The following is a 23,199-nucleotide window of genomic DNA, read 5'->3' on the forward strand; positions in this document are numbered from 1 at the left end:
CCACGTGTTTTATTTCGCAGTGTTTATACTGCCACTCATTTTCCTTTGTTTCTATTTGAAACTTTTTTCTTAATAAAATGTGAATTACAGCTTGAAATATTTTTCAATAAAAACCTTCATGCAATATGATCATGTTTTCCTCTCCCTTCTCTCCTCCCAGATCTTCCCAACCCAACTTCATGTTCTCTCTCTAAGAGCAGGTGAGGACATTAAAGTTTACAATAAAAAACTGTAGAAATCCCATTCTTAACTCATTCCATGTTAATGTCTTAAGGAAAATCTGGCATGATCTCCCTGGGCACACAGTTCACAGCCATGGGTAAAGGACTTTCATCTCACTCTGTAGACCAGGCTGGCCTTTCATCTCACTCTGTAGACCAGGCTGGCCTCCAGTTGGATGGAAAGACCCATCTGCCTCTGCCTCATGAGTGCTAGGACCATAAACGTGTGCTCCTCTATGCCTGGCAAGGTCTTTTTTTTTTTGTAGGCTGAGTATTCTTTGATGTGGTTTCCTCTGTGTTTGTTTGAGTGAGATGGTCCAGGTCAAAACAGTGTAAATCTCTAATCTAGTAAGGCATAGCCAACTTGTTCACCAGAAAAACCAAGGCACTGGGTCCCCAAAATGGGATTAATCTCCCATAGTTCCTCACCTCGAAGTGAAGTCCATTTCCAAAATCCAAGCAGACCTGTAAAATAAAATTACAGACATGAAAAATACGACTAACTATCATTAACATCATTTGGGAAAAGAAACAAATTATAATGTTCTCCCTTACAAAAAACCAGACTCAGAGAGCAGAATTTCTTTTTTCCTTGGTCCTCAGAGACTCCTTCAGAGAAGACACACACACACACATATCCCTATATAGTATATACACCATATAGACATATATATTATGCATACACATATGTGTATGTATTTATATGTCCATGTATACGCACGTATGGGAAGGTATACATGTGCCACAGGGTGTATGCTGAGATCAGAGAATAATCTAAGAGGCTCCGTCTTCCCAGATTCTGGGGGTTGATTTCAGGTCCTCAGGCTTGTCAGCAAGTGCCTTTTCTTGTTGAGCCATCTTGCTGGCCCTGAGAACAACTAGCTTCTCTCCCTCCTCTCTCTCTCCCTCTCTCTCTCTCTCTCTTTCTTTCTTTCAATGAACAAAATAGGTCCGGGAATGTGGCTCAAGGGTAAAGGCGTGAGCTGCGCCAGCCTGACTGCCCAGCTCTGCAGTGGCACACATCTGTAATGCCAGCTACAACTCCTACAGAGGCAAGGAGGACCATCCAGAAGCTGGGGGCTGGTCTGTCACGGTAGAAGCAGTAAGAGAAACCGCCTCAGTGAGGGGAGAATTAACTCTCAAAAGTTGTCTTCTTATACTCACATGCATAAATAAACAAAAATTAAAAATAAAAAAAATTATTTGCTTCATGAAGCCTTAGACCATCTCAACTGTTTCTCCTCACCCTGTGGTTTTTATCTCATGCTTTCTGGGGCATGCTTACTTTTCTTCAGGGCTGTAGGTCAGCGATGAGTCTCCAAGGGGATCCCCAACATCCCCATGGTTGCACGCGCATGTACACCCCTCCCTGCCCTGCGATCTGACCTCTAGTTCATGTTCAGCTCCCCTTACTCGGTCCTTTGCAGGCACCGTTACAGTGTGGCTGTCCCCACAATGCGGAACAGGGTGTAGTACACCCAGTCCTCGTCTCAGCCTGCTCCCTAGCCCCCTTCCTACTTCTGATTTTGGCGAAATTTCTTTGCTGTCCATCAGTCTTCTGTTGGCCTCATTTCCCTCTTGAGCTTCATCCAATGAGCACTGCCTCTCACATTTATATGAAAACGAAAACATTTGGCGTCAGAAATTTAGTTGCTCAGTGCTCACAACAGCCCCAGTAGCTACTGTTAGCACAGTGCAGAATGAGGTCATTTTAATCACTGGAGACCAGCCAGCTGTCCTCACAATGTCACCAATGGCAGCCAGGGAGACTTGTTTCCTTAACCCTCTGTTATTCGTTCCTCTCATTCTCTCCAACTCTGGTAAGCCATTACTGCTCTAGCTTCTCTCTGCTCTGGCCATACTGCTAGACGAGCTTATGGTGTATAGACCTTTAACAGCCCATCCTTTGCTTCTCCGTGGAAGTGGGGACTCTTTCTATGCGACCTCACTTTCATTTGCTCGGAGTGGCTCAGCTGCTGGACACCTGCTGCTAGGAAGTCCCTCTATTAGCACTGTTCCCATCTGCAAAAGCACTCCAGTTAGACTGCAAATTACAGCCACCGCTGTGGTCTCGTCCCCACTCGCTGTATCCCCCACCACTGGCATCTCAAACTTCAAAACCAGGGAGTCACACTGACTTCCGGACAGACACACTGTTCAGTGAGGCCACGTGCAATCTGAGAGCACACCTTCAGTCACCCCCTCCTCGTCCCCAGGCCGAGAGACGACCGGAGGACTTGCCACATTTAGCCACCAACTGTATACTTTCCTTTCAACTCAGCTAGCTCACATTCGCCATTTCAGGAATCGCGGCCATTTGGCTAAGCGTCCACCATTTTCTGAGGCTAATTAAATGTGTTTGTTCTGTCTGCAATGGCTAACCAAACCCATCTGGGACTTTCTTATCTCAGAAGACTTGCCTTTGCTTCTGCTAACACTGAATTCTTAGGCTTGAACCCTTCTGCGTCTGAACTAGGAATAGCTTGCCTCCATTGACTTTGCTTCTCCACTGTGTGTATGAAGTAACTGTAATGTGCCTTCAGCTTGGATTTTTGCAGCCATGATTGCCTTTCCCCAGGTGTCTTAGGAAACACAGATCCACAAAGCCCATGCAAAGTGGGAATCAAGGCTTTCTCTGAAAATGTGAGCTCTCGGACAGCCTTCATACTCACGTGGTTTCCTGTGCAGCCCGCGCTTTGTGTTGACACTTAACCCTCTCTTTCCTCACCTCATCTAAAAGGCTCTAAGGCGAGCCTCCGGGCAGAGAGGCGCTATGGTGGTGTCTGCCAAAGTCTCCAGCATTTGAACAACTGGTCCCTGGCTGGTGGCTGGTGGGCAGGATTAGGAGGTGTGGCCTTGGTGGAAGTGTATTGCTGTAGGGCAGGGTTTGGGGTTTCAAAAGACTCGTGCCATTTTGAGTTAGCTTTCTGAGGTTTGAGATAAAAGCTATGAGATGTTGCTCTAATCACCTGCCACCTGCCTCCACTCTGCCATCTAGCCCCAAGGGAATTTCCTTCTGTAAGTTGCTTTGGTCATGATGTCTTTGCATATAGAAAATTAACTAATACAGCAGCCTTAGTCAATTACCCACCTTCTATGTTATAGCCAGATATAAATTACTTTATCTAGTGGGCAGTGGCTAGAAATGTCTAACTGAGATGTGCTGCCCAAACTTTTATATTTTCAATGACATGGTGGCTATGTTGAGATAGATTATGACTTCGTATGCCACTAAAAAAGAAAACATTTTTGTTCTTTCTTTTCTTTTCTTTTCTTTTCTTTCTTCCTTTCTTTCTTTCTTTCTTTCTTTCTTTCTTTCTTTCTTTCTTTCTTTCTTTCTTTCTTTCTTTCTTATTTTAGTGTGTGTGTGTGGGGGCATGCGCGGGCGCCCATGTGTGTTAGGGGGGTGTGCCTGGAGGCCAGAAGAAAACGTCAGAGTCCCTTGGAGCTGGAGTTACGGGTGGTGCTGGGAACGGAACTCAGGTTCTCTGCAGGAGCAGCAAGGACTGTTAACCTGTTGAGTCATGTCTTCAGTTTCCCATTTCATTCTTGTCTAAAATCTTACTGGCCCTAGCAAAAAAGTACACTCATGTGTTACTTTAGTATTATCATTGTAACCAAATAGCATTTTCCTCGATAAAAGGAAGTGATTTATTACTGTCTACTAAAAAGTAAACCGATCATGTGAGAATCTTCAGTGATTTATTGAGACCGGTTTCCTAGGTGTTTGCTTAGAAACACAGATTAGAAGGCAGCAAAGACATTCCTCAAGTATGGGAACAGGCATCTCATAGGAGAGCAGTCATGACTCGTTTCTTTCCTCCTAGGGAACTTGATGACAGGTAAATGTCACGTGCAACGCCTGGATGAGAAAAGTAAGCTTCTGTGTACTTAGCTCAAACAATGTTTTTAGATGAACCAGAAAAATCCTTCAAAAGCTCCCTCATGCCACAAAAGCTTAAATGTGTCTACTGTTAGGTCCGGTGCCTCATGTAAAACTTGGCCTTCCTGATAACAGGCAATAACTGAAACCAACCAGTTAAAACAAAACTTTAGTAGTAAGGAAGGCCAAATAGCACTGGAAAATGTGCAGCAGCTTTAGAAAGGCTTCCTGCTCTGAGGCTTCTCTGACAAACGCCAGCAGTGCACTCTGGAGGACTGGGTGTCCTGGCTGACAGCTCCGTCTGACAAACGCCAGCAGTGCGCTCTGGAGGACTGGCTGTCCTGGCTGACAGCTCCGTCTGACAAACGCCAGCAGTGCACTCTGGAGGACTGGCTGTCGCTGGCTGATAGCTCCATCTGGCTGACAAGCCCTGTGAAATCTTCCTCCACAGCAGGTGACCTTGAACTTCCTTCTGTGGACCTGTGGTTCCATGGTGGGGTGACCCTCAAGCTTCAACATCTCAAACTAGTATCTTCTACTGAATATAGAGGTGCAGGAAGTAATTTCAAATTGTTTCAACTTGAAGGCATGGCGGTAGTGCGATATTTCCATGCTAGCAGGGATGTCCGAGAGGGCGAACAGTGCTCAGGTTTGGGTTCTGTACAGGTTTGGCTTAGCATGGCTGGTTGTTCTTTAAATTCAGACCCTCTCTGCGTTGGTTAATGTTGTCAACTTGACAGGATCTATCACCACGTCAGAGACAAATCTCTGGGGACGTCTATGAGTTGCTGGTGATCAGGGATAATGGCAGCATTTCATATGGTGGGGTCCCAGACTGAATAACAGGAGAATGGAAGTGAGCGCCAGTGTGCATCTCTCTGCCAGCAAACGCAATGAGGCCACCACCGGCCTCAGGCTCTGCCCAACAGGACTTCCTCGCTGTGATGGGCTGTACTCTCAACCGGTGAGTCAGAGTAAGCCCGAAGTTACAGTGTGCGTGTGTGTGTGTGTGTGTGTGTGTGTGTGTGTGTGCGTGTGTTAGCAACGACAAGAGAAACTCCTATTAACTTTCAAGACCATTCTAGAACACTTTCACCCACCTGTCTAACCATGAAGAATATTCCAAAATCCTTTGTTTCCCCTTGAGCTATATAGAAGGCATTAGACTGAGGATGCTTGGTTCTGCTCAAGTCCATTCATAAAATGAGTTCAACTTTGGATGAAAAAAGTAAACAAGATGAGATAAACCGAGGGTACTGAAGGCCACTTGTTTATTACTTCATGTCTGTATCAGCAGAGCTGGAGATCTGGCCCTGGGTAGCTTCAAAGGTTTTGACAGGGCTTCTGCAGCCATAGGACCTTACAAGGCTGACAGAGGTCGGGACTTGGTGCTGTCAAGAGTGACATGATTTAGTAGCACTTTTCTGATAAATCTGATGTGGACCAGATTTATTCTGAAATTTAAAAGGCCATCCTTTCTTCTTATTTTTTTTTTTATGAAGTGGGATTAGTTTTTGTAGTTCTCATTTTATAGGTAAATGTTAAAACTTAGTTAAAAAAAAAACCCCAACTTTGGGGACAGTGGTGTGGGAGTGGGTAAAGGCATTTGCTGCATGAGCCTGCTGATTGGACTCAATCCCTGGGACCCATGTAAAGGTGGAAGGAGAGAACCCACTCCATAAAACTGTTCGCGGACTCCCACGTGTGCCATTGCTTGTGTCCTCCCCCTAATAATAATCACAATAAATAAATAAAAATCCCATTAGGCAGAATGGCGCACTCCTTTCATTCCAGAGCTCTGGAGGCTAAGGCAGGCGGATGGATCTCTGTGTCTGACACCACAGCTTCGTCTACATAGTGAGTTCCAGGCCAGCCAAGGACATATAGTGAGACCCTGTGTCAGTAAGTCAGTCAGTAAATAAATGAACTCATAAATGAATAAATAATCCAATTTAAACCTTCAACTTGTGAATGAGCCAGACAGTGTCTGATGGGGGAGTGTCATATATCAATCTGTTGATTTCCTTGGTTAAGCAATAAAGAAACTGCTAGGCCCATTGGATAGGCCCACCCTTAGGTGGGTGGAGTAAACAGAACAGAATGCCGGGAGGAAGAGGAAGTGAGGTCAGACTCCGCAGCTCTGCTCTCCGGAGCAGACACTTCAGAGAGACGCCATGCTGCCCGCTCCAGGGAAGACGCACGCTATGAAGCTCCAACCCAGGATGGACTTAGGCTAGAATCTTCCCGGTAAGCGCACCTAGGGGCGCTACATAGATTATTAGAAATGGGCCAGAGCAGTGTTTAAAAGAATACAGTGTCCGTGTAATTATTTGGGGCATAAGCTAGCCGGGCAGGGCAGGCGGCTGGGGTGTTTGGGGACGCAACCCTGCCGCCGTTCATATTACAACAAGTGTCCCTCAACAGTCGGTGTAAGGGTGTAGCTGTTGTATTTCTCAGATGCTAACTTGGAAAACTCTTCAACAGCAGAGGAAAGAGGACTCTGAACTCTATTTTCTAATTTATGAGCTCTGCATTTGGACCTGATGAATACTTGCCAGGTGACTAGCAAAGTGTATGATTGCCATAATCTCCTGTCTGCTCTTCAGACACCAGGCTAATCTCGATGTAATGACTCTGACTTCAGATGAATCACCTATTGAAGTTGGCTCCAACAGGAAGGCATCTACTCGGTGCCATTTTACTGACTCAGAATTCTGAAACATGAATTGAGCCATACTGTGCTACCCCATTCTATTCTGTAAGGAATTTTTATATCCAGTGAAGTTCTGTGTCATTATGGTTAGTTCCTAGACAAACTGACAGAAACCTCAAAAAAGTCAAAATAAATTTTCATTCATTGTGGATTCCTAAATTCTTCTCCAAAGACACCCCGATGGTTAGCAAAGTAAGCTTTTCTAATGTTTATTCTTTTCTACTCCCATTTTCACCATACAGAGATGTGAAGTGTTTTTCACACTTGGGTGGCATCCTGATTACAATGAAGACGGCCCCGCCCACCCTGGACACTTCCTGTTCATAGTCTGGGCTTGGTCCTGGGCATGCATTTCTCTTCACTTTCCAGGTAACATTGTTGCTTCATGGCCTTGAAGGCCAGTTTTAAAAACCACTGCCTAAAAAATCACAGGCTAGCAAGGAGAAAAGATAACAGCCTGAGCCGGGGCAATTTATAAACCAGATAATGAACGCTTTGATGCCGAGAGCTGTGTACGGACATGACTTCTAAATGGTGAAATTCAAGACAAGAAGACTTCATCTTGTAAGGGCCAGTTATGTGCCGTAGGATTGCTTTAGAACGTGTGTGTGTTTGTGTGTGTGTGCGTGCGTGCGTGCGTGTGTGTGTGTGTGTGTGTGTGTGTGATGTGTGCCAGTGCCCATGGAGGCCAGAAGGTCCCCAACAGTTGAGAGTTGTCCCATGTGGAAACCTAAGTGATCCCCTTCAGGAAGAGTAAATGCTCTCAACTGCTGAGCCATCTCTCCAGTCCCAAGATCACTTTCAAAGGTGTTTTCTTTCTGGTTTCTATCTCTCCTTCAAGTTTACAAGTTTCACCAATCCTGGACATTTGTCATTAAAAATATTACCATTTTATCGCCACATTTCTCTAACAGCTACAAATGCCTTTGTAATCAGGCAAAACAGAAGTTAAAGTGTGCAGTGTGCTCACTTTATTGGACAAATAAAAACTGTGGGCGGTTTCTCTCCATCTCTGTCTCTCTCTCTTGTTTTCTGTAGATAGTTATCTCTGAAAATTACTCTAAAAAAATAAAACGAGGGAAACTGGTCTTCCTCATCACTGAGGTTTAAGAATGCAGCCTTCTTCCTACCACTAGGTGGCACTGGTCTGCCAGGAAGGCCAACTCCAGGAACCACGGGAAACTGACCCAACAATTGTCTCCAGAAAAGTGGACTGGCATATGGAAGGGCTTGGAGAGCTGCACGAACACGTTTGCAGGAGTCTAGCCATGGAACTAGGTACATTTTGCTTTACATTTCATCGAGGCTCCGTGCACTGGCGTGTGAGGGTGCTATCCACGCTCCTCTTCCCCACTGTATGCTTCATGATCACAGGAGAGTGTGAGTGCACCCAGAAGACCGTTTTGCACACGCACAATTCATGAGTGTGAAGTGCGTGGGAGTCAAGTATTTCCTATTCAGTCTATCTAGGCACTCGATATTTATGCCCCCTCCCGCCAGTTAGCATGCAGAGTAACGGATCTCAGGTGACATTTTACGTGTACACGACTGCACTCTGGCCTACCTTTTCCTCCACAGTCCCAACCCCTTGTTTGTCGTTCCCCTTCTCTCCAAACAGTCCTAACTTTTGCTTTTATGACATACATCCCATAATTGCTTCCCTTCCCATTTTGTTTAGGCTTCTTCATTCCTACACAGCAGAAACAAAACAAAACAAAACAAAACGACATCTTGAAATTTACAGGCAAATGAAAGCAGCTAGAAAACAGCATACTGAGGGAGGTAACTCAGACCCAGAAACACAATTATCACATGTACTCACTCATAAGTGGTTTTTAGACATAAAGCAAAGAAAACCAGCCTACAATTCACGATCCCAGAGAACCTAGACAACGATGAGGACCCTAAAAGCGACATACAAGGATCTAATCTGCATGGGAAGTGGAAAAAGACAAGAGCTCCTGAGAAAATTGGGAGCATGGGGACCACAGGAGAGGGCAGAAGAGGAGGTGGGAAAAAAATATAGTTCAATAAAAACAATAAAAAAGAAAAACAAAACAAAACTTTTGTGCTCCACAAAAATATCATTTAAATGGAGATTCTATGTGTGGGAGGAAACATGCCATTTTGTCTGAAGTTGGCCTATTTTGCTTAAGGCAATAATCTCCAATTTTATTTGCAAATTCTTCAGTGAAATTCAAATTGCTTTGCTAGCTTCTCAAGCACAGGGAGAAACAAGCTCATTTTGAAGGATCGTTTCTGTGCCTAATAAAATTAGTGAGTTTCCAGGCATATGCAACAAGGACACCATCTAATGACTTTCAGAGTTTTAGTTAGGAGAGAATAAGCAAGTCATTATCCCTCCCAAGACGGAAGGGTCCACAGACCCCATGGAGGCCCGAGACTCCAGACCAGATAATCCTGACCTCTGTGTCTATGAGATTATTTCGGACATAATCATATCAACAGAAAGTTGTAAGTTGGGCATAGTAAGAGATGAACAACAACTGTAAAAATGATTTCAATCCTGTACAAAAGTAAAAGTTATTTAAATTGTATGCATTGTTTATACCTTGAGCTCTTTATTTAATAGTTTTCTACCATGATTGGCCAAGGCTAATTACAACTTCTGGGACTAAAAGCTGCTGAGGGAGACAGTCTTAACTGTGACAACCATTTGCAAACAAGGTTCTGTGGGAGGCAGAAGGTACTTCCTGCTGGCAGGGAGGAGGTGGCAATGGGCGTGGCTTTGGAGAGGGCACAGAATTGGTCTGTGTAGATAGAAGACAAATCAAAAGACAGAGATTTGAAGTCATGCAGAAGTGCTGCCTCTAGCACCCACTGTAAGATGGTGGTGGCAAGGCGAAATCAGACAAAAGTGTGAAGGACTTTCTCTGACCATGAGGAATGAGTCACCGCCAGTTTCGAATGGGGACTTTGCCCCTGGGCTTCTGAAGGATTCTCTGCTATTACAGTGTGACGAAAAGGGCAGGTGACAGTTTGAAGATGAAAGGAATAATCCAGGAGGAATGGAAGCAGTCCTAGGGTAATAAAAATGAGACAGATGGGTGGGGGTTCATCCTTGGTAATGCCCTTGGTGTGGGGACAGCACCGGAAGGAGGCACAGGAGGACTCAGGCTTACAGGTGAGTATCTGGAAGGCTGAGTTTTCAGGATGCATTGGAGCTATGTTAAGCTAGGATGCTGAGGAAACTGATTAGGGAGTGACAAACAGTGGGGTGCTCAGGTCAGAGATACCCAGCCTGGCCACCACTAACCTCCCAGCCTTCTTACTCCTGTGATCCCAAGGCCTGTACCCTCTCAGCTGCTGCCACCTACTCCGTCCCAGCTTCTAGTCCTATGTGGTGTCTTCCAGTGAGGCACCTATGACTGTCCTTACATCCTGTTTGTTCGGAAAAACTGGGTTACAGGCAGAACTCACTAAAGACAAAAAGCCACAATAAATCATTCCTTCTTTGGATTGCTTCTGTGGGCATACTGCTCACAGCACCGTGAAGTTAGGTAATGTTCTCCCAGAACACCCACTCGGCAAGGAACTTTTCCGGCCTCTTCCCTAAGCTTAGAGGCCGAAGACCTACATCCTAGACACCCTTCAGCCTCACAGTCCGTGTTAAGGCAACATGTGATGTGGGATTTCCCTCTGTATGTTGTCAGTATGTTTTATTACCATCGGTTAATAAAGAAGCTGCTTCCGCCAATGGCTTAGCAGAATAAAGACAGGAGAGAAATCTGAACAGAGCTAGAGAGAGTAGGTGGAGTCAGGGAGATACCTTGTAGCTTCTGAAGGAGAAAGATGCCCAAAACTTTATCCGGTAAACCACAGCCTTAGTAGATACACAGATTAGTAGAAATGGGTTAATTTAAGATGTAGGAGGTAGCTAAGAATATGCCTAAGCTATTGCCCAAACAGTGTTATAATTAATATAGTTTTTGTGTGATTATTTGGGTCTGAGCAGTTGGGAAATGAACAAGCAGGCTCCACCTACAAAAGTGGACTCCTCTAGCTCCTCCAAAGAACAGGCCTTTGGGTTTGTGCTTAGTCCTCTCAACCTAGAATGCTCTCCCTCTTTCTGCCAGCATATCAATTTATAATATTTCATATTATAAATTTCAGATCAATTTCTCATATCTTGGCTGAAACAATCAGAGCTGGGCTGGTTGCTCCTTCTGTCCTGTGCTAATCGCTGTTCTCTTCTCACCCAGAGGGAAGTTCGTCATTTCACTGTACCATTTCCGAGACTGGAGGCATCATGTGCGCAGGGAATGTCTGTCTTTGCTTCAGACTTCTTGTGTCTAGCACACTGCCTGGCACTAAGAGGTTATACATAACTGGTTTCTTTTCTTACATGCATTTCTCATCTTACCATGACACCCTGGCACCCCAAATTCCTGCATATTAATTATCAAACCAATTATCAATGGGTTTTGAAGCAAAGAAGCTAAACGTCGTACGAGGCATACTTCTGAAATGTTAGGATGAATTGAGCTGGGACGACGTCTTTCGTCATAGGCACACGGTTAAAGAGTGCTCCAAAGCAGCTGAGCTTCGTGGCAGCCCTGGGGAAGAAGTCGCAAGTGGGAGGCTTACACACAGCTGGCTCATTTCTACTTTCAAATTGGGAACTGGAGAAATGGCTCTGTGGTTAAGAACATTTGCAGCTCTTGCAGTGGACCTGGATTTGGGTCTCAGAGCACAGTATGTTGCCTCACAATTGTCTGTAATTCCAGACCCAGAGGACCCAATGCCCTCTTCTGGCCTCTGAGCTCTGTATGTATGTAGTGTACTTACATACATGAAGACACAGCGCTCACACACAAAATAAATAAAACTCTAAAGACTCTAATTTGATAGAATTTGACCATTTTAAAAGGTATCAGCCCTGGGGCCAGCAAGATGGTTCAGCAGTGTAGGTGCTTGGTGCAAGACCAGAGTTCTGAGTTTGATTCTTGGAACACGCATCGTAGAAGTAGAGAATGCTTGTCCTCTGACTTACATATGTACACAGTGGTATACATGTTCTCTCTCTCTCTCTTTCACACACACACAAAAAACCTTTTGAAGAAAAACTTAAAAATACCAATCTACATTTGACTTTTTTTTTTCTTTTCTAAAGACAGGGTCTTGTTATGTAATTCAGGCTGGTCTGGAACTTACAGTACTGTAGCCCAGGGTAGCCTGGAACTCATGACTCTATTGCCTTAGCCTCCTACGTGCAGCGATCATGGATGTGTACCGCCAAACCTGGCACTAATGTGTAACATCTCGCCCATGTGGGCACTGGTATGCTTTCACGTATTTTGGAAAATATAGACCAGTAATTCTAAGGTTACCTGAAGTGTCTGTAAATACATCTTTCTGGACCTCAGGCTTAGACAACTTTAGCTTAAGAGTTCCTCACTATAAGGGAGAATTTAGACTGGCACAGCTTCATTGGTAAAGTCCGCTGACTGAAATTTATAATTAAAAAAACTCTTGGCATTTCCCTATTAACTCATTTTTAGAAAGCAAAACACATGAGCTGTCCTTTTCGAAATTCACGGATATCTGATCATTCCTATGAGCATCAATGTTGACTGTGCAATTTGTACTTTATTATTAAATCTGGGCAATTTAGTTGCATAGCTTGCATAATTATCTAATTACTGGCAATTTGTGGAGCCCACTTGTTAAACTGTGCCCCTAAAAGAAGGTGTTGAGATGTTAATGACTTGCAAACAAGGGTCTATGCAGATTCAGCTGAGCCCCTGAGGGTGGACCTCACTAAGCATTACTGATGTTCTCTCAAAACCTGGGCACAGACACATGAAGGGGTACAGAGTAACCGTGTGTGTGAGGACTAGAGTAGTAAGCTGCAGAGAGGGAGGGTCAAAGACAGCCTGCCGGCTGTCAAAGGCTGGAAAGAGGCATGGAGGGGATGCAGGAACCAGGGCCCTCTGACCTTGATCCTGGGCCTCCCAGCTCTAGAACTGGGAGATAGGAAACAGTTGCTGGTTCAGGCCACCCAGTTTTAGTACTTTCTTAAAGGCCTGGCAAACCAATATACCTTTACATCCACAGCTACCTGCCCTCTTAGAATGGCTTTAAATGTATACAACATACTGCATTATAAGCCCAAGTATATTAGAATTACTTCAGAATTTATAAACTAAAAAGGTTATAGTAACTTCACATACTTTGCTACTGAAACGTGAGTTTAAAGAGTATGCTAGAATTTATTAGTGGAATTTAAAATGAATGGTATCTTGAAATAACCAATATATCAAAATGTTGAGACACGTTGTGAAGATGCCACAAGTTTTGCTAATGTGGACACGTCACCACAACTTAAACAAATACGAAATCTCAGCTAGAGGATAATGGGAATACATGTGCGTGTAAGTCCTTGCATTGGAACACACATGTACATAAGTCCCCACATGGGAACACACATGCACATAAGTCCCCGCATGGGAACACACGTGCACATGTCCCTGCATGGGAACACACGTGCACATAAGTCCCCGCATGGGAACACACGTGCACATAAGTCCCCTCATGGGAACACACGTGTACATAAGTCCCCGCATGGGAACACACGTGTACATAAGTCCCCGCATGGGAACACACGTGTACATAAGTCCCCGCATGGGAACACACGTGTACATAAGTCCCCGCATGGGAACACACGTGTACATAAGTCCCCGCATGGGAACACACGTGTACATAAGTCCCTGCATGGGAACACACGTGTACATAAGTCCCCGCATGGGAACACATATGCACATAAGTCCCCGCATGGGAACACACGTGTACATAAGTCCCCGCATGGGAACACACGTGTACATAAGTCCCCGCATGGGAACACACGTGTACATAAGTCCCCGCATGGGAACACACGTGTACATAAGTCCCCGCATGGGAACACACGTGTACATAAGTCCCCGCATGGGAACACACGTGTACATAAGTCCCCGCATGGGAACACACGTGTACATAAGTCCCCGCATGGGAACACACGTGTACATAAGTCCCCGCATGGGAACACACATGCACATAAGTCCCCGCATGGGAACACACATGTACATAAGTCCCCGCAAGGGAATACACGTGTACATAAGTCCCCGCATGGGAACACATGGGCACATATGATCCTGCATTTCCAGACATCATCTGGGTACTCTTGGGTTTTATTCAGAAACTCTCTTTGTCGTTTTGACAGATTTGGCCTAAACCTGGCTGACAGTCAACCCTTACTTTGTGGGTGCTACCGAAGGGGCAAGCCAGAGACTGCTGCAGCTCAGTGCTCAACATCTGGGCCTGGGCACTCTTAGTAGAGTACCCTTAACTGAAATGCTTGGGACCACATGTGTATCAGATTTCAGTCTTTTTACAAAACCAATATATCGGCAGACTTTACTGACAAAGCATCTCCAATCTAAAACTCCAGTCTGAAATGCTCTTGGGTCACTTCAGGTGAGGACACTCCACCCGTACTCCCATGGCACTCGAGGGAGGCTGCCTGGCTGCTCTTCTCCCGGTGCACAGATGAGGATGACCTGAGGTTTTGTAGCCTCTGCGGAATCCGTGGGTGGCCAGAGGCAAGACACAGACATGAAGCTTCTTATGTGGTCCACTAACAGTGTTCGCTAGATTGTGGGAGCGACAGTGTGGCCCCCGACCTCAGCTGAGACAGCAGCTCTCTGCGTGGCTGGGTCTGTGATTTTGAAATTTCAACAGCTCAAATGGGTGTAGATTTCTGCAATCCTTTTTTTCATATAGAGTGAAACTTTAATGTTCTAAAATAAACCCCTTTTGTGTGTGTGTGCCTGTGAGTGTGCTCGTGTTGATATCTGTGTGTGTGTGTGCGCACGCGCACGTACACTTGTTTGGGTATGGGGTTAACCTCATTTGTTAGCCGCATGGGTCGTGTTTCTTAGGACCACGTCGTCTTTGGGGACAGGGCTTTCATTAAACCTGGAACTTGCGGAGCTGGCTGGGCCAGTCACCTACCAAGTCCCAGGAAGTATGTCTGTCTCTGCCTCCTGGGCACTGGGACTATAAAGGAGCACCTCTGCACTAGGTACACTTTTGAATGATTGTGGGAATCAAACTCAGGACCTCCTGCTTGCAGGATAAACATTTATTCAGCTGAACCCTCTCTTGTCCTAACTCCCCCCCCCCCCAACAGGCTAGAGTAAATGCTGTCATGCAGGCCTGAACTGACCAAACTGGCTACAACTTACATTCCCTGCTGTGAAGCACCCACTGCTTCTGCTTTCCACCCCTTACCAAGCATGGCTGGGCCAACGTCTACAAACTGAGAGCAGAATGCTGGCATGCCTCCTGATCTTTTCCGTTTGTGTGTTTATTTGTTTTTATTTTTTTGCCTACTCTTCTTGGGTCACCACTCCCCTTCGGATTCATATCACTGAAAGCACTCTAGAAATATATAGACTAGCTGGAAGATTCTGTCCCTTTCCAAAGGAGTAGCCCATCACGTCTAAGCAAGTAAAAACCTATATAAAATGCTAGGATAGAAACCCTCACCTCACCTGTTTCTCTGGCTATGAGCTGGCTTGCTTACTATACCATGTGGAAGTTAAATGAAGTTTCTTTTCCTATAAGGAGATAATTTGTATCGAACATTCCAGGTGAGCCAACGGCTGTTGGCTTTATCTTTGAGGGATAAAGTTATTCCTCAGGCCAAAACAAAGCCCAACATTATGTCATAGAAATATCTCATGAAAAATTACCTCAACAATATGGGAAAAGCAAAACCAAAACAGACTGTACCAACAGCCTGCAGTTCCTGGTTACCAAGGTGTCTGTGGAAAGTGAGCTCATCAAAATCTTTAGGTTGAATTTACTCATCTTTTATTCTGGTTTGCCTTTTTTTTTAAAAAAAAAATCTATTTTCTCCCTCCACCCCCTCTCATCACAACCCCCCTTCATCCCTCCCATCCACCACCATAACTTTAAATTCATTGTTCAGAGGCAAGAATTTACAATAAAGTGAAAACATTTGCTTTTTAAATCACAATAATGATGTAGGAAAACGAGGTGTGATTTTGTATCTAATCTCTCCGAACCTATTTGTGAAGTCTCGGCGATATGATCCCACACTTGACCAAAACCCAGTGGGCAAACCAATGAAATTAAATTATATGCAATTTTGTTAGCTAACAAACAAACAAACTCAGCCATTTAAAATCCAAGTTGATCATAGAAACCAAACGTAAGAGAAATCTAGACTCTGGGTTAGAGCCCTGCCTCTTCTGAGGAAAGCCCTTTTCTTTAAAAGGGTCGTTTCTGAAAACCCACTTTGATGGAGTTGGCTTCGATTTCCCTCTAAATTACAAAAGCTATTAAACATATTCGTGTTAATACCGGGAAAGTACTAACCGTTCAGGCGAGTGACCAAAGCTCCTAAAAACTTTAAGCTTTGAAAACACCACTTTTAAAGAAGGTATTTTCAGTTGCAGTTTTTCACTCTAGGAACTCAGGTCTTTCCTGGTTTCCCGGTTCACGGACATTATCAGTAGCTTCAGGAGCTGGGAAACTGCGGGAAGTTTAGCAAACTTGAAAGAGGGTGCGCATGAGGCTTCCCACTGCCTCCATGTTTCCCTGTCCAGAAGGCTACAAATCAAGTCCTGAGACCCCAGGAAGGGATTTCCCTGCCCTTGGGCTCACCGCACCCACAGATCACAGTTAGAAAGGTCACGAGGGCCGGAATGTGACGGTCAAAGAGAGAGTGATTGAGCGTGAATTCTGCCCACTCTGCTCGCCGCAGGTCGGGCCCAGTGCTGTCCCACCGCGGGGTCGCCACAGGTCGGGCCCAGTTCAGTCCTACCTCGGGGTCGCTGCAAGTCGGGCTCAATGCTGTCCCACAGCGGGGACACCGGGTGCGTTCCTGGCTGGGGCGCCGGGGGGCGGGGGTCACTGCACTTACCACTAGCAGCAGCAGCAGCAGGGCGCACTGGCCGCCGGGGCTCCGCGCCATCGCCTCGCTCCGCCGCACCCTCGCCTCCGGACCTCGCCGGCGCCCCGAGGAACCTCCAGACCAGGTCCCACCCGAGGCCGCCCCTCTCCGCCTCAGCCCTGCCCGGGGTGCGGTTCCAGGTGTGGCCGGGTCAGAAAGGGTAGCCGGGGGCCGGCCCGCGAGCCTGGAGGTGGGGAATGCGCTTCGCGGGGAGGTGCGAGCCAGTTCCCGCCCTCCGCACCTGGGGCGGTGACGTCCCCTGCTGGGGACCTTGAGTGGCTGGCCCCGCCCCGTCGTGTCTCCTCCCTGATCCCCTCTTCCTCCCGGACCAGCTGGAGTAGAGAACTTTCTAGCAGCTTGTCCAGACCCCAGGAAACAGGGTCTAAAAAGCGGGACTCGGAACCCACGATCGCAAGGCTGCTGTGGAAACGGGCTGGCGGTGCAGGAATGAGCGCAGGTGGCGACCGGGAGACACGCGGGCCACGCGGCGTGGGGCCTGCTGTTGCAAGCGAGGCTTCAGTAGTGTCCCTCTAAGGGCCTCTCACTCATCTGTGTGGCCCTTTCCAGCAGGTTTGCAACTTTTCTGCCGCAGCGAGGAGACCCAGAAGGCCGTAGAAGGCTCTCATAGCTAGGCACCAGAGTCAGGTCTTTGTCCTGCTGAACTCGGTTAGTAACGTCCAATACAGTGAGCTGCTGTAGGAATAAAATTACAAAGTCTTTATGAATCTTTCTGCAGTAGCCAGCACTTTAGGACTCAGTGATAGCTGTTAAAATTAAAACAATATTATTGCAAGAGTGAGTAAATGTTAAACTGAACTCTGTTACATTGTTATTCTAATTACTATTATTTTTAGACATAGTCTCACTTGTAACCCAGGCCCACCTCAGACTTGAGATCCTCCTTCCCCATCCTCCCTGTCTGGTTCTGTGATTACAAGTGTGCTACCAGGCCTGGTTAAATAAATTCATGAAAAGCAGAAACTGAATATGGGTGTCCAGACATTGACGTCAGCACAGGTTAGAAAAATCCCCTTTAGCACATAAGAAGTAAAGTATTATGGAAAACACTCAGGTAAATTTGATCATATGTGCATTAATTATCTGCACAAATATATTTTGAACTAACACAGTACAGCATCTAAAGAAAGGTGTTTGCCATAATCTTTAGCTGATGGGGGCTTTGTAAGTTTTAATTTTCACATCTTATTAACACTTCTGTTTATTTCTGGTTGCTATCACAGTAGTGGAAGATCCTCTATGTTTGCAGAGGGCTGATGGGAAACTGGAGCCGCTAAATTTAGCTCGAGCAGCCTAGTTACTGCTGTAGTCACAAGTGGCTCCTTTTTTTCTCTGAGGATCCCCTACTCTTTGCCCCTCAGTTGCAAACTGACAGTTTTCACAGTTCAATGCCATCCTTATCTATGTTATTGTCAGCCCCTGTCCTGAGTCTGCAAAGCGTCCTATGAGCTGAGAAGCACATCCTCTTGTTTATAAAGTTTGGTCTCTGGCTGACTTACCCTGTTTTGTATATGGTGGTCAGTAGATGAGCTGGTGACAGATGAGTTTCTGCTCACTGTCCTCCTCAGTGGAGCGAACCCCTCTGCCTGGTTACACAGTTAAATGTTGAGGGAAGAGTGTCTTTCAGTTTCTATGTCTTCCTCTTGAGCTAGATGTGGGTGGGTACTCCATAACCTGCAGTAATACTCGTTCTTCACAATGCTGGAAGAACGAACCGGAGACAGCAGGACTTACCAAAATGTGTCTGCAGACCGTCCCAGGAAGCTTCCTCTCAGCTCTATCTAAGAGCACTCTGGTCTTTGAGCCCTGTAGACATGTATTTATGCTTCCTTATTAAGACCACAGGAACTGTTTCCTAATGAAGATAGATAATTGTAGCTTCCAGTGTAAGAACTAGTGGATACAGATTTTATTTCTCTTGAATTATTCAACAGCCTATGGGACTGTCAAAGTAAGCTTCAGGCAGCATCCCTCTATAAGGTTCTGTCCCAGGACCTGCAGGTGTCAGTCCTACCTGCACCGTGTGATGCCATCACTTTGCCAATTCTGAGCCTAGGGCTCAGTTGAGGGGAATTTCTGAGAACCAGATAATTCATATCTACCTCTTTAGGCTCTGATTTCTTCACACCTGGATGATGTTAAACTTATTTAATAAATCTCTGCCTATAAAGCTAAGTGTGGTCCTTTCCAATGAAGCAGTAAAGATGACTTCAGGATAATGGAAATGTTGACAAGATGTGAAAAATTTAATTCCTAGGCTCCTTCCTACCTAAAGTGGTTTAAGATTATGGTACACATATTTTCTTTAGATGCTTAAGCTTATTAGCACAAAACATATTTTGTTCCAATAACTATATTAAAATATGTTGAAATTGGCCTGGAGAAATGACTCAGTGGTTAAGACTGCTTGTTGCTTTTGCAGAAGAGCCAGGTTTGGTTGTCAGAACACACATGGTAGATCACAACCATTTGTAATGCCAATTCCTGGGGGTTCATCTTCTTCTGACCTCTCTGGGCACCAGGCACACACATGGTGCACATGTATACACACAGGCAAAACATTCAAACACACACACACACAGGCATTAAAATTTGCCTGTTTTCCATAGTGGGAATGATGATAATTTCTAAGTGATTAGTCTTGGGTTCACTCCTAATATCACCTAAAATAAATGTTTTAAAGGTCAATAAAAATTCGTGTATCTCCTCCCTACCATCACTGCCTCCTCTTCCCACCACTTGGGAAGAGTTTTATAATTGACGTCTTTTAGCTAAAGGTCAGATAGTTAGCTGACCATGTAATTCCATTGACAATCCTTCTAAGTGCATTATTAGAGTTAATCTTCCAGACTTTGAAAACCCAACTTGGCTGTTGTCATAAGAAAATACCTCCCCAGAAAATCACGCAAGGCACAAAGTTGTTGTGGTCAGTAGGCTTACCTTCAGAATTTTAATTAGTAAATGATACCAATTTGGGGATGTAACTTAGTGGTAGAGTGCTTGCTTGGCTGGTACTGGTGCCCTGGGTTTAAGCCCTACCTTGGCTTGATGCCATAACCAGATAACTGTCAAGAAGCAGCTTAAGGAAGAGGGGAAGAGTTTGTTTGGCTCACAGTTTGAAAGGTAGAGTCCATCATGACAGGGAAGGCATCGTGGTGGAAACTAAAGTTTTGGTTCCACTGAGTCCTCTGTCAGGAAGTGGAAAGAAGTGGGGCTCGGCTGTAAACCCTCAAGGTTCGAGTCCAGCAGCCCACTTCCTTTAGCTAGGCCCAATCTCCAGATGGTTCTACCACTGCCCAGAACAGCGCCACCATCTGGGGACCAAGCAATTAAACACATGATTCTGTGGAGGACTTGACATCCTATCCATAACACTGACACCATAAAATAGATGATAGAAAGATAAGTCTAAGTAAGACAAAGACAGAACAAAATATGAAATACCTCAACGTAACCTAGAAGGACAATACAGGGAGGAATCTGCTTTTGGTTTAGATTTGTGGGGGAAGGAATGGTCAAGTAATCTCTTTCTCCGGTTTTTCCCCCTTTTAGTTATTAAAAATGATTTTACACTTATTTTGTCATTGTGTGTGTTGGCGGAGGTGCGGGTGTCAAGGCTGGAAGTAGAAGACACACATATGGAGTCGGGGGATGGCGTGTGGGTTCCTGGGAGAACTGGGGTCCTCAGGCTCGGCAGCCACGTCTTCACTCTCTGAGCCATCTTGCCTGCTCTTTCCTGGCCCTTCCCTGCCTGCTCACACAATGATGTGTCTTTTGAGGTGTGTTTTCACTTCCTTCTTCTTCCCCGACACTGGGCATAATCTGCAGCTGTTTCTTTCTTTTTTTTTTTTATTTATTAAGGATTTCTGCCTCCTCCCCTCCACCGCCTCCCATTTCCCTCCCCCTCCCCCGATCAAGTCCCTGTCCCTCATCAGCTCGAAGAGCAATCAGGGTTCCCTGACCTGTGGGAAGTCCAAGGACCACCCACCTCCATCCAGGTTTAGTAAGCTGTTTCTATTGTGCAGATCGGTCACAGTCTTTCTTTTAAGCTTCAAACACGAGCCATTACTACACATGTGGATGTTGCCTGGGAACCTCAAACAACCATGATGATGTGGCAAGCTGTCACTCAGCACGCCGACAGAGAAGGATTTCTGTCCTGTTGCCCCCTCCCCAGAGCAGGTGTGCTCATTCCTCACCTGCTTGTTAGAGTGAGTGGTGGCCTTGTCACCTAGCTACCCAAGCCGGACCCTCTCTATCATTCTCAATCTCCCATTAGGACTCCCGAATCCACAGCGAATCCTACTCCCTGTGTGGAGCAGCAATCGCTGTGATACATGGCTGTTTCACCCAGGTCAGCAGCTCTCCCAGCCTGCTGTCTGAAGACTGTTAGTTCTCTAAGATAGCGACTCAGCCCTAGTCAGTTTCATACAGGAAGAGCGATACAAATTCGTTGGACCTAGCTTACAGGCCAGAAGGAATTAATTAATTATAAGTGAAAAATGAGTATTAAGAAGGATAATGCTTTGAATACCATTCGTGAGTGAATTGATAGGTTAGTTAGAAAAAGCTGCTCTGTGATGTGTATTTCTTCTTCTTCTTCTTCTTCTTCTTCTTCTTCTTCTTCTTCTTCTTCTTCTTCTTCTCCTTCTCCTTCTCCCTCTCCCTCTCCCTCTCCCTCTCCCTCTCCCTCTCCCTCTCCCTCTCCCTCTCCCTCTCCCTCTCCCTCTCCCTCCCCCTCTCTCTGTGAATGTAATCACATGCATATACATGTGATCTGTGTATGTGTGTTTCCTCAGCAACCCTGCAGCCAAACAGAGAAGGTGTGAGTCAGGTTGTGGAGCACCCTGGCTGATGGCTGAGAGATTTAAAGTATCCAGGATATACATGGAACTGAGTGTGGCTGGGAGGGGGAGGGTGAAGCCGTCGGAGTCCAGGAGCCAACTGAGAACAGAGTTCATCACCTTGAAGGTGGAGAAGTTAACAGAATTATCCTTCCTCTCAGTCCAGGAGAGGGAGCCGTGTCCTATGCCCCAGAGGCAAAGGTATGAGCGTCAGACACGTCATAGCCGGGTCTTGAAGTGTCTGGATTCCCTCACTTTTTGGACCAGCGGTCAAATGCAGGAGCTTAGGAAGTGAGAAGGAAGCACTATAGGCTACGAGTTGCTGATGGAAAGGTGGGCGGAGAGGTAAAGTCAGCAGTGGGAGAGCTGGCAGAGCTCAGAGGAGGCAGCAACATTGTGAATAAACAGCACCTGGGAGGCAGACGCAGCCCTGAGCACTGGCAAGGACACTGATCTTTGAGAAGAATGACATAGTCTACCGCAGTGAGTTGGTGTCTCACTCAGCAGCTCCCCACACCTTCTGTGTGAGTCAACACCCTAGGACCCATGACTGTGGGGACAGAGTCCCTTAACCCAAGTATTTTAAGGAAACTGTTAGTTGATCACGAGGAAGAGGAGAAATAGAAAAAGATGCAAAAGTAGCAAGGAGAAATTTGTGCAGTGGGGGACAAAGTGTTTACTCTTGGGTCAAAGTATTTTCCAGTGTGACCAAAATGTGATCAAGCTGTCTTGTGATGTATACAGAGCGGGCCTGGGAAAGCCCAGGCAGGTGGTACTGCACTCCTCGCCTGACACACCCTCCTTCTGAGTCATGCCTGCTGAAAACTCCCTTGGTATCCAGTGAGTGTTGTGGGGAGGTGGCATGTTGACCTACTGTCCATGATCTGCGTGTGACTCTTCCACCTCAAATGTACCCTCTGTGCTCCCCCCCTAGAGCCTTTGTTCCCAGTGGCTTTTCCCTTTTCACGATCTGTGCTGATAATTTCTTCATTCTTCACTTTCTTTGTTCTCGGACTTTATCTTCTCCATAAAGTCCTTCTCTGCCCCGCGGCTTTAATGGTGTCACTGCCCCTCTCCGTGCTTCTCTGTGCCCTGTTTCTCCTTGGCACATCACATCCTAACAGTTTATATTTCTCTTACTACATTGCCCAGAATGCAAACTCTGTACAGGCTGGGATGTCTCTCTGTGTGTTTCTGCTGTGTTTCCAGTTTCTCTTGGAAAAGCACCACTGTGAAAAAACACATGCATATGGGAAGGGGCTTGCAGAGAGAAGTTCCCAGGAGTTGGAGGGACACAGTGGAAGGGAGGGATTGAGGGTACCCAGAAGCCACTGCGTGCATCCTTGAAAACGTCAAAGAACAAATGTAATCAAAAATTAAACAGGTGCAGTCATCCAGTAACTATGAGTTAAGTATATAAATGAAGAAGTGAATAGGCTTTTGAAAGTTTTTGGAAGGTGTGTGCATACGTGTGTGTGTGTTTGTGTGTGCGTGCATGTGTGTGTGTGTGTGTGGTGTGTAATAAGGGCAAAGTGGGGAAA

At 45.8% G+C, this 23,199-nt stretch overlaps 1 protein-coding gene across 2 annotated transcripts in view; it reads right to left on the reverse strand.

Moving 5' to 3' along the window:
- Dsg2 (desmoglein 2) overlaps positions 1–16,938 on the reverse strand; it is a 46,377-nt gene extending 29,439 nt beyond the window's left edge. The window contains exons 1-2 of one of the 2 annotated variants that reach the window (XM_075969250.1): positions 16,770–16,938; positions 651–686 (exon numbers count right to left, since the gene is read on the reverse strand). In XM_075969250.1, the coding sequence (XP_075825365.1) occupies positions 651–686; positions 16,770–16,817 (84 nt within the window). In that variant the 5' untranslated portion in view covers positions 16,818–16,938. Of the gene's footprint in view, positions 1–650; positions 687–16,766 lie in introns of both variants that reach the window. The other variant, XM_075969249.1, reaches the window with a different exon arrangement.
- Between the last annotated feature and the right edge of the window lie 6,261 nt (positions 16,939–23,199).

The sequence above is a fragment of the Microtus pennsylvanicus genome, chromosome 4, assembly GCF_037038515.1.
Source record: "Microtus pennsylvanicus isolate mMicPen1 chromosome 4, mMicPen1.hap1, whole genome shotgun sequence".
Lineage (NCBI taxonomy): Eukaryota > Metazoa > Chordata > Mammalia > Rodentia > Cricetidae > Microtus > Microtus pennsylvanicus.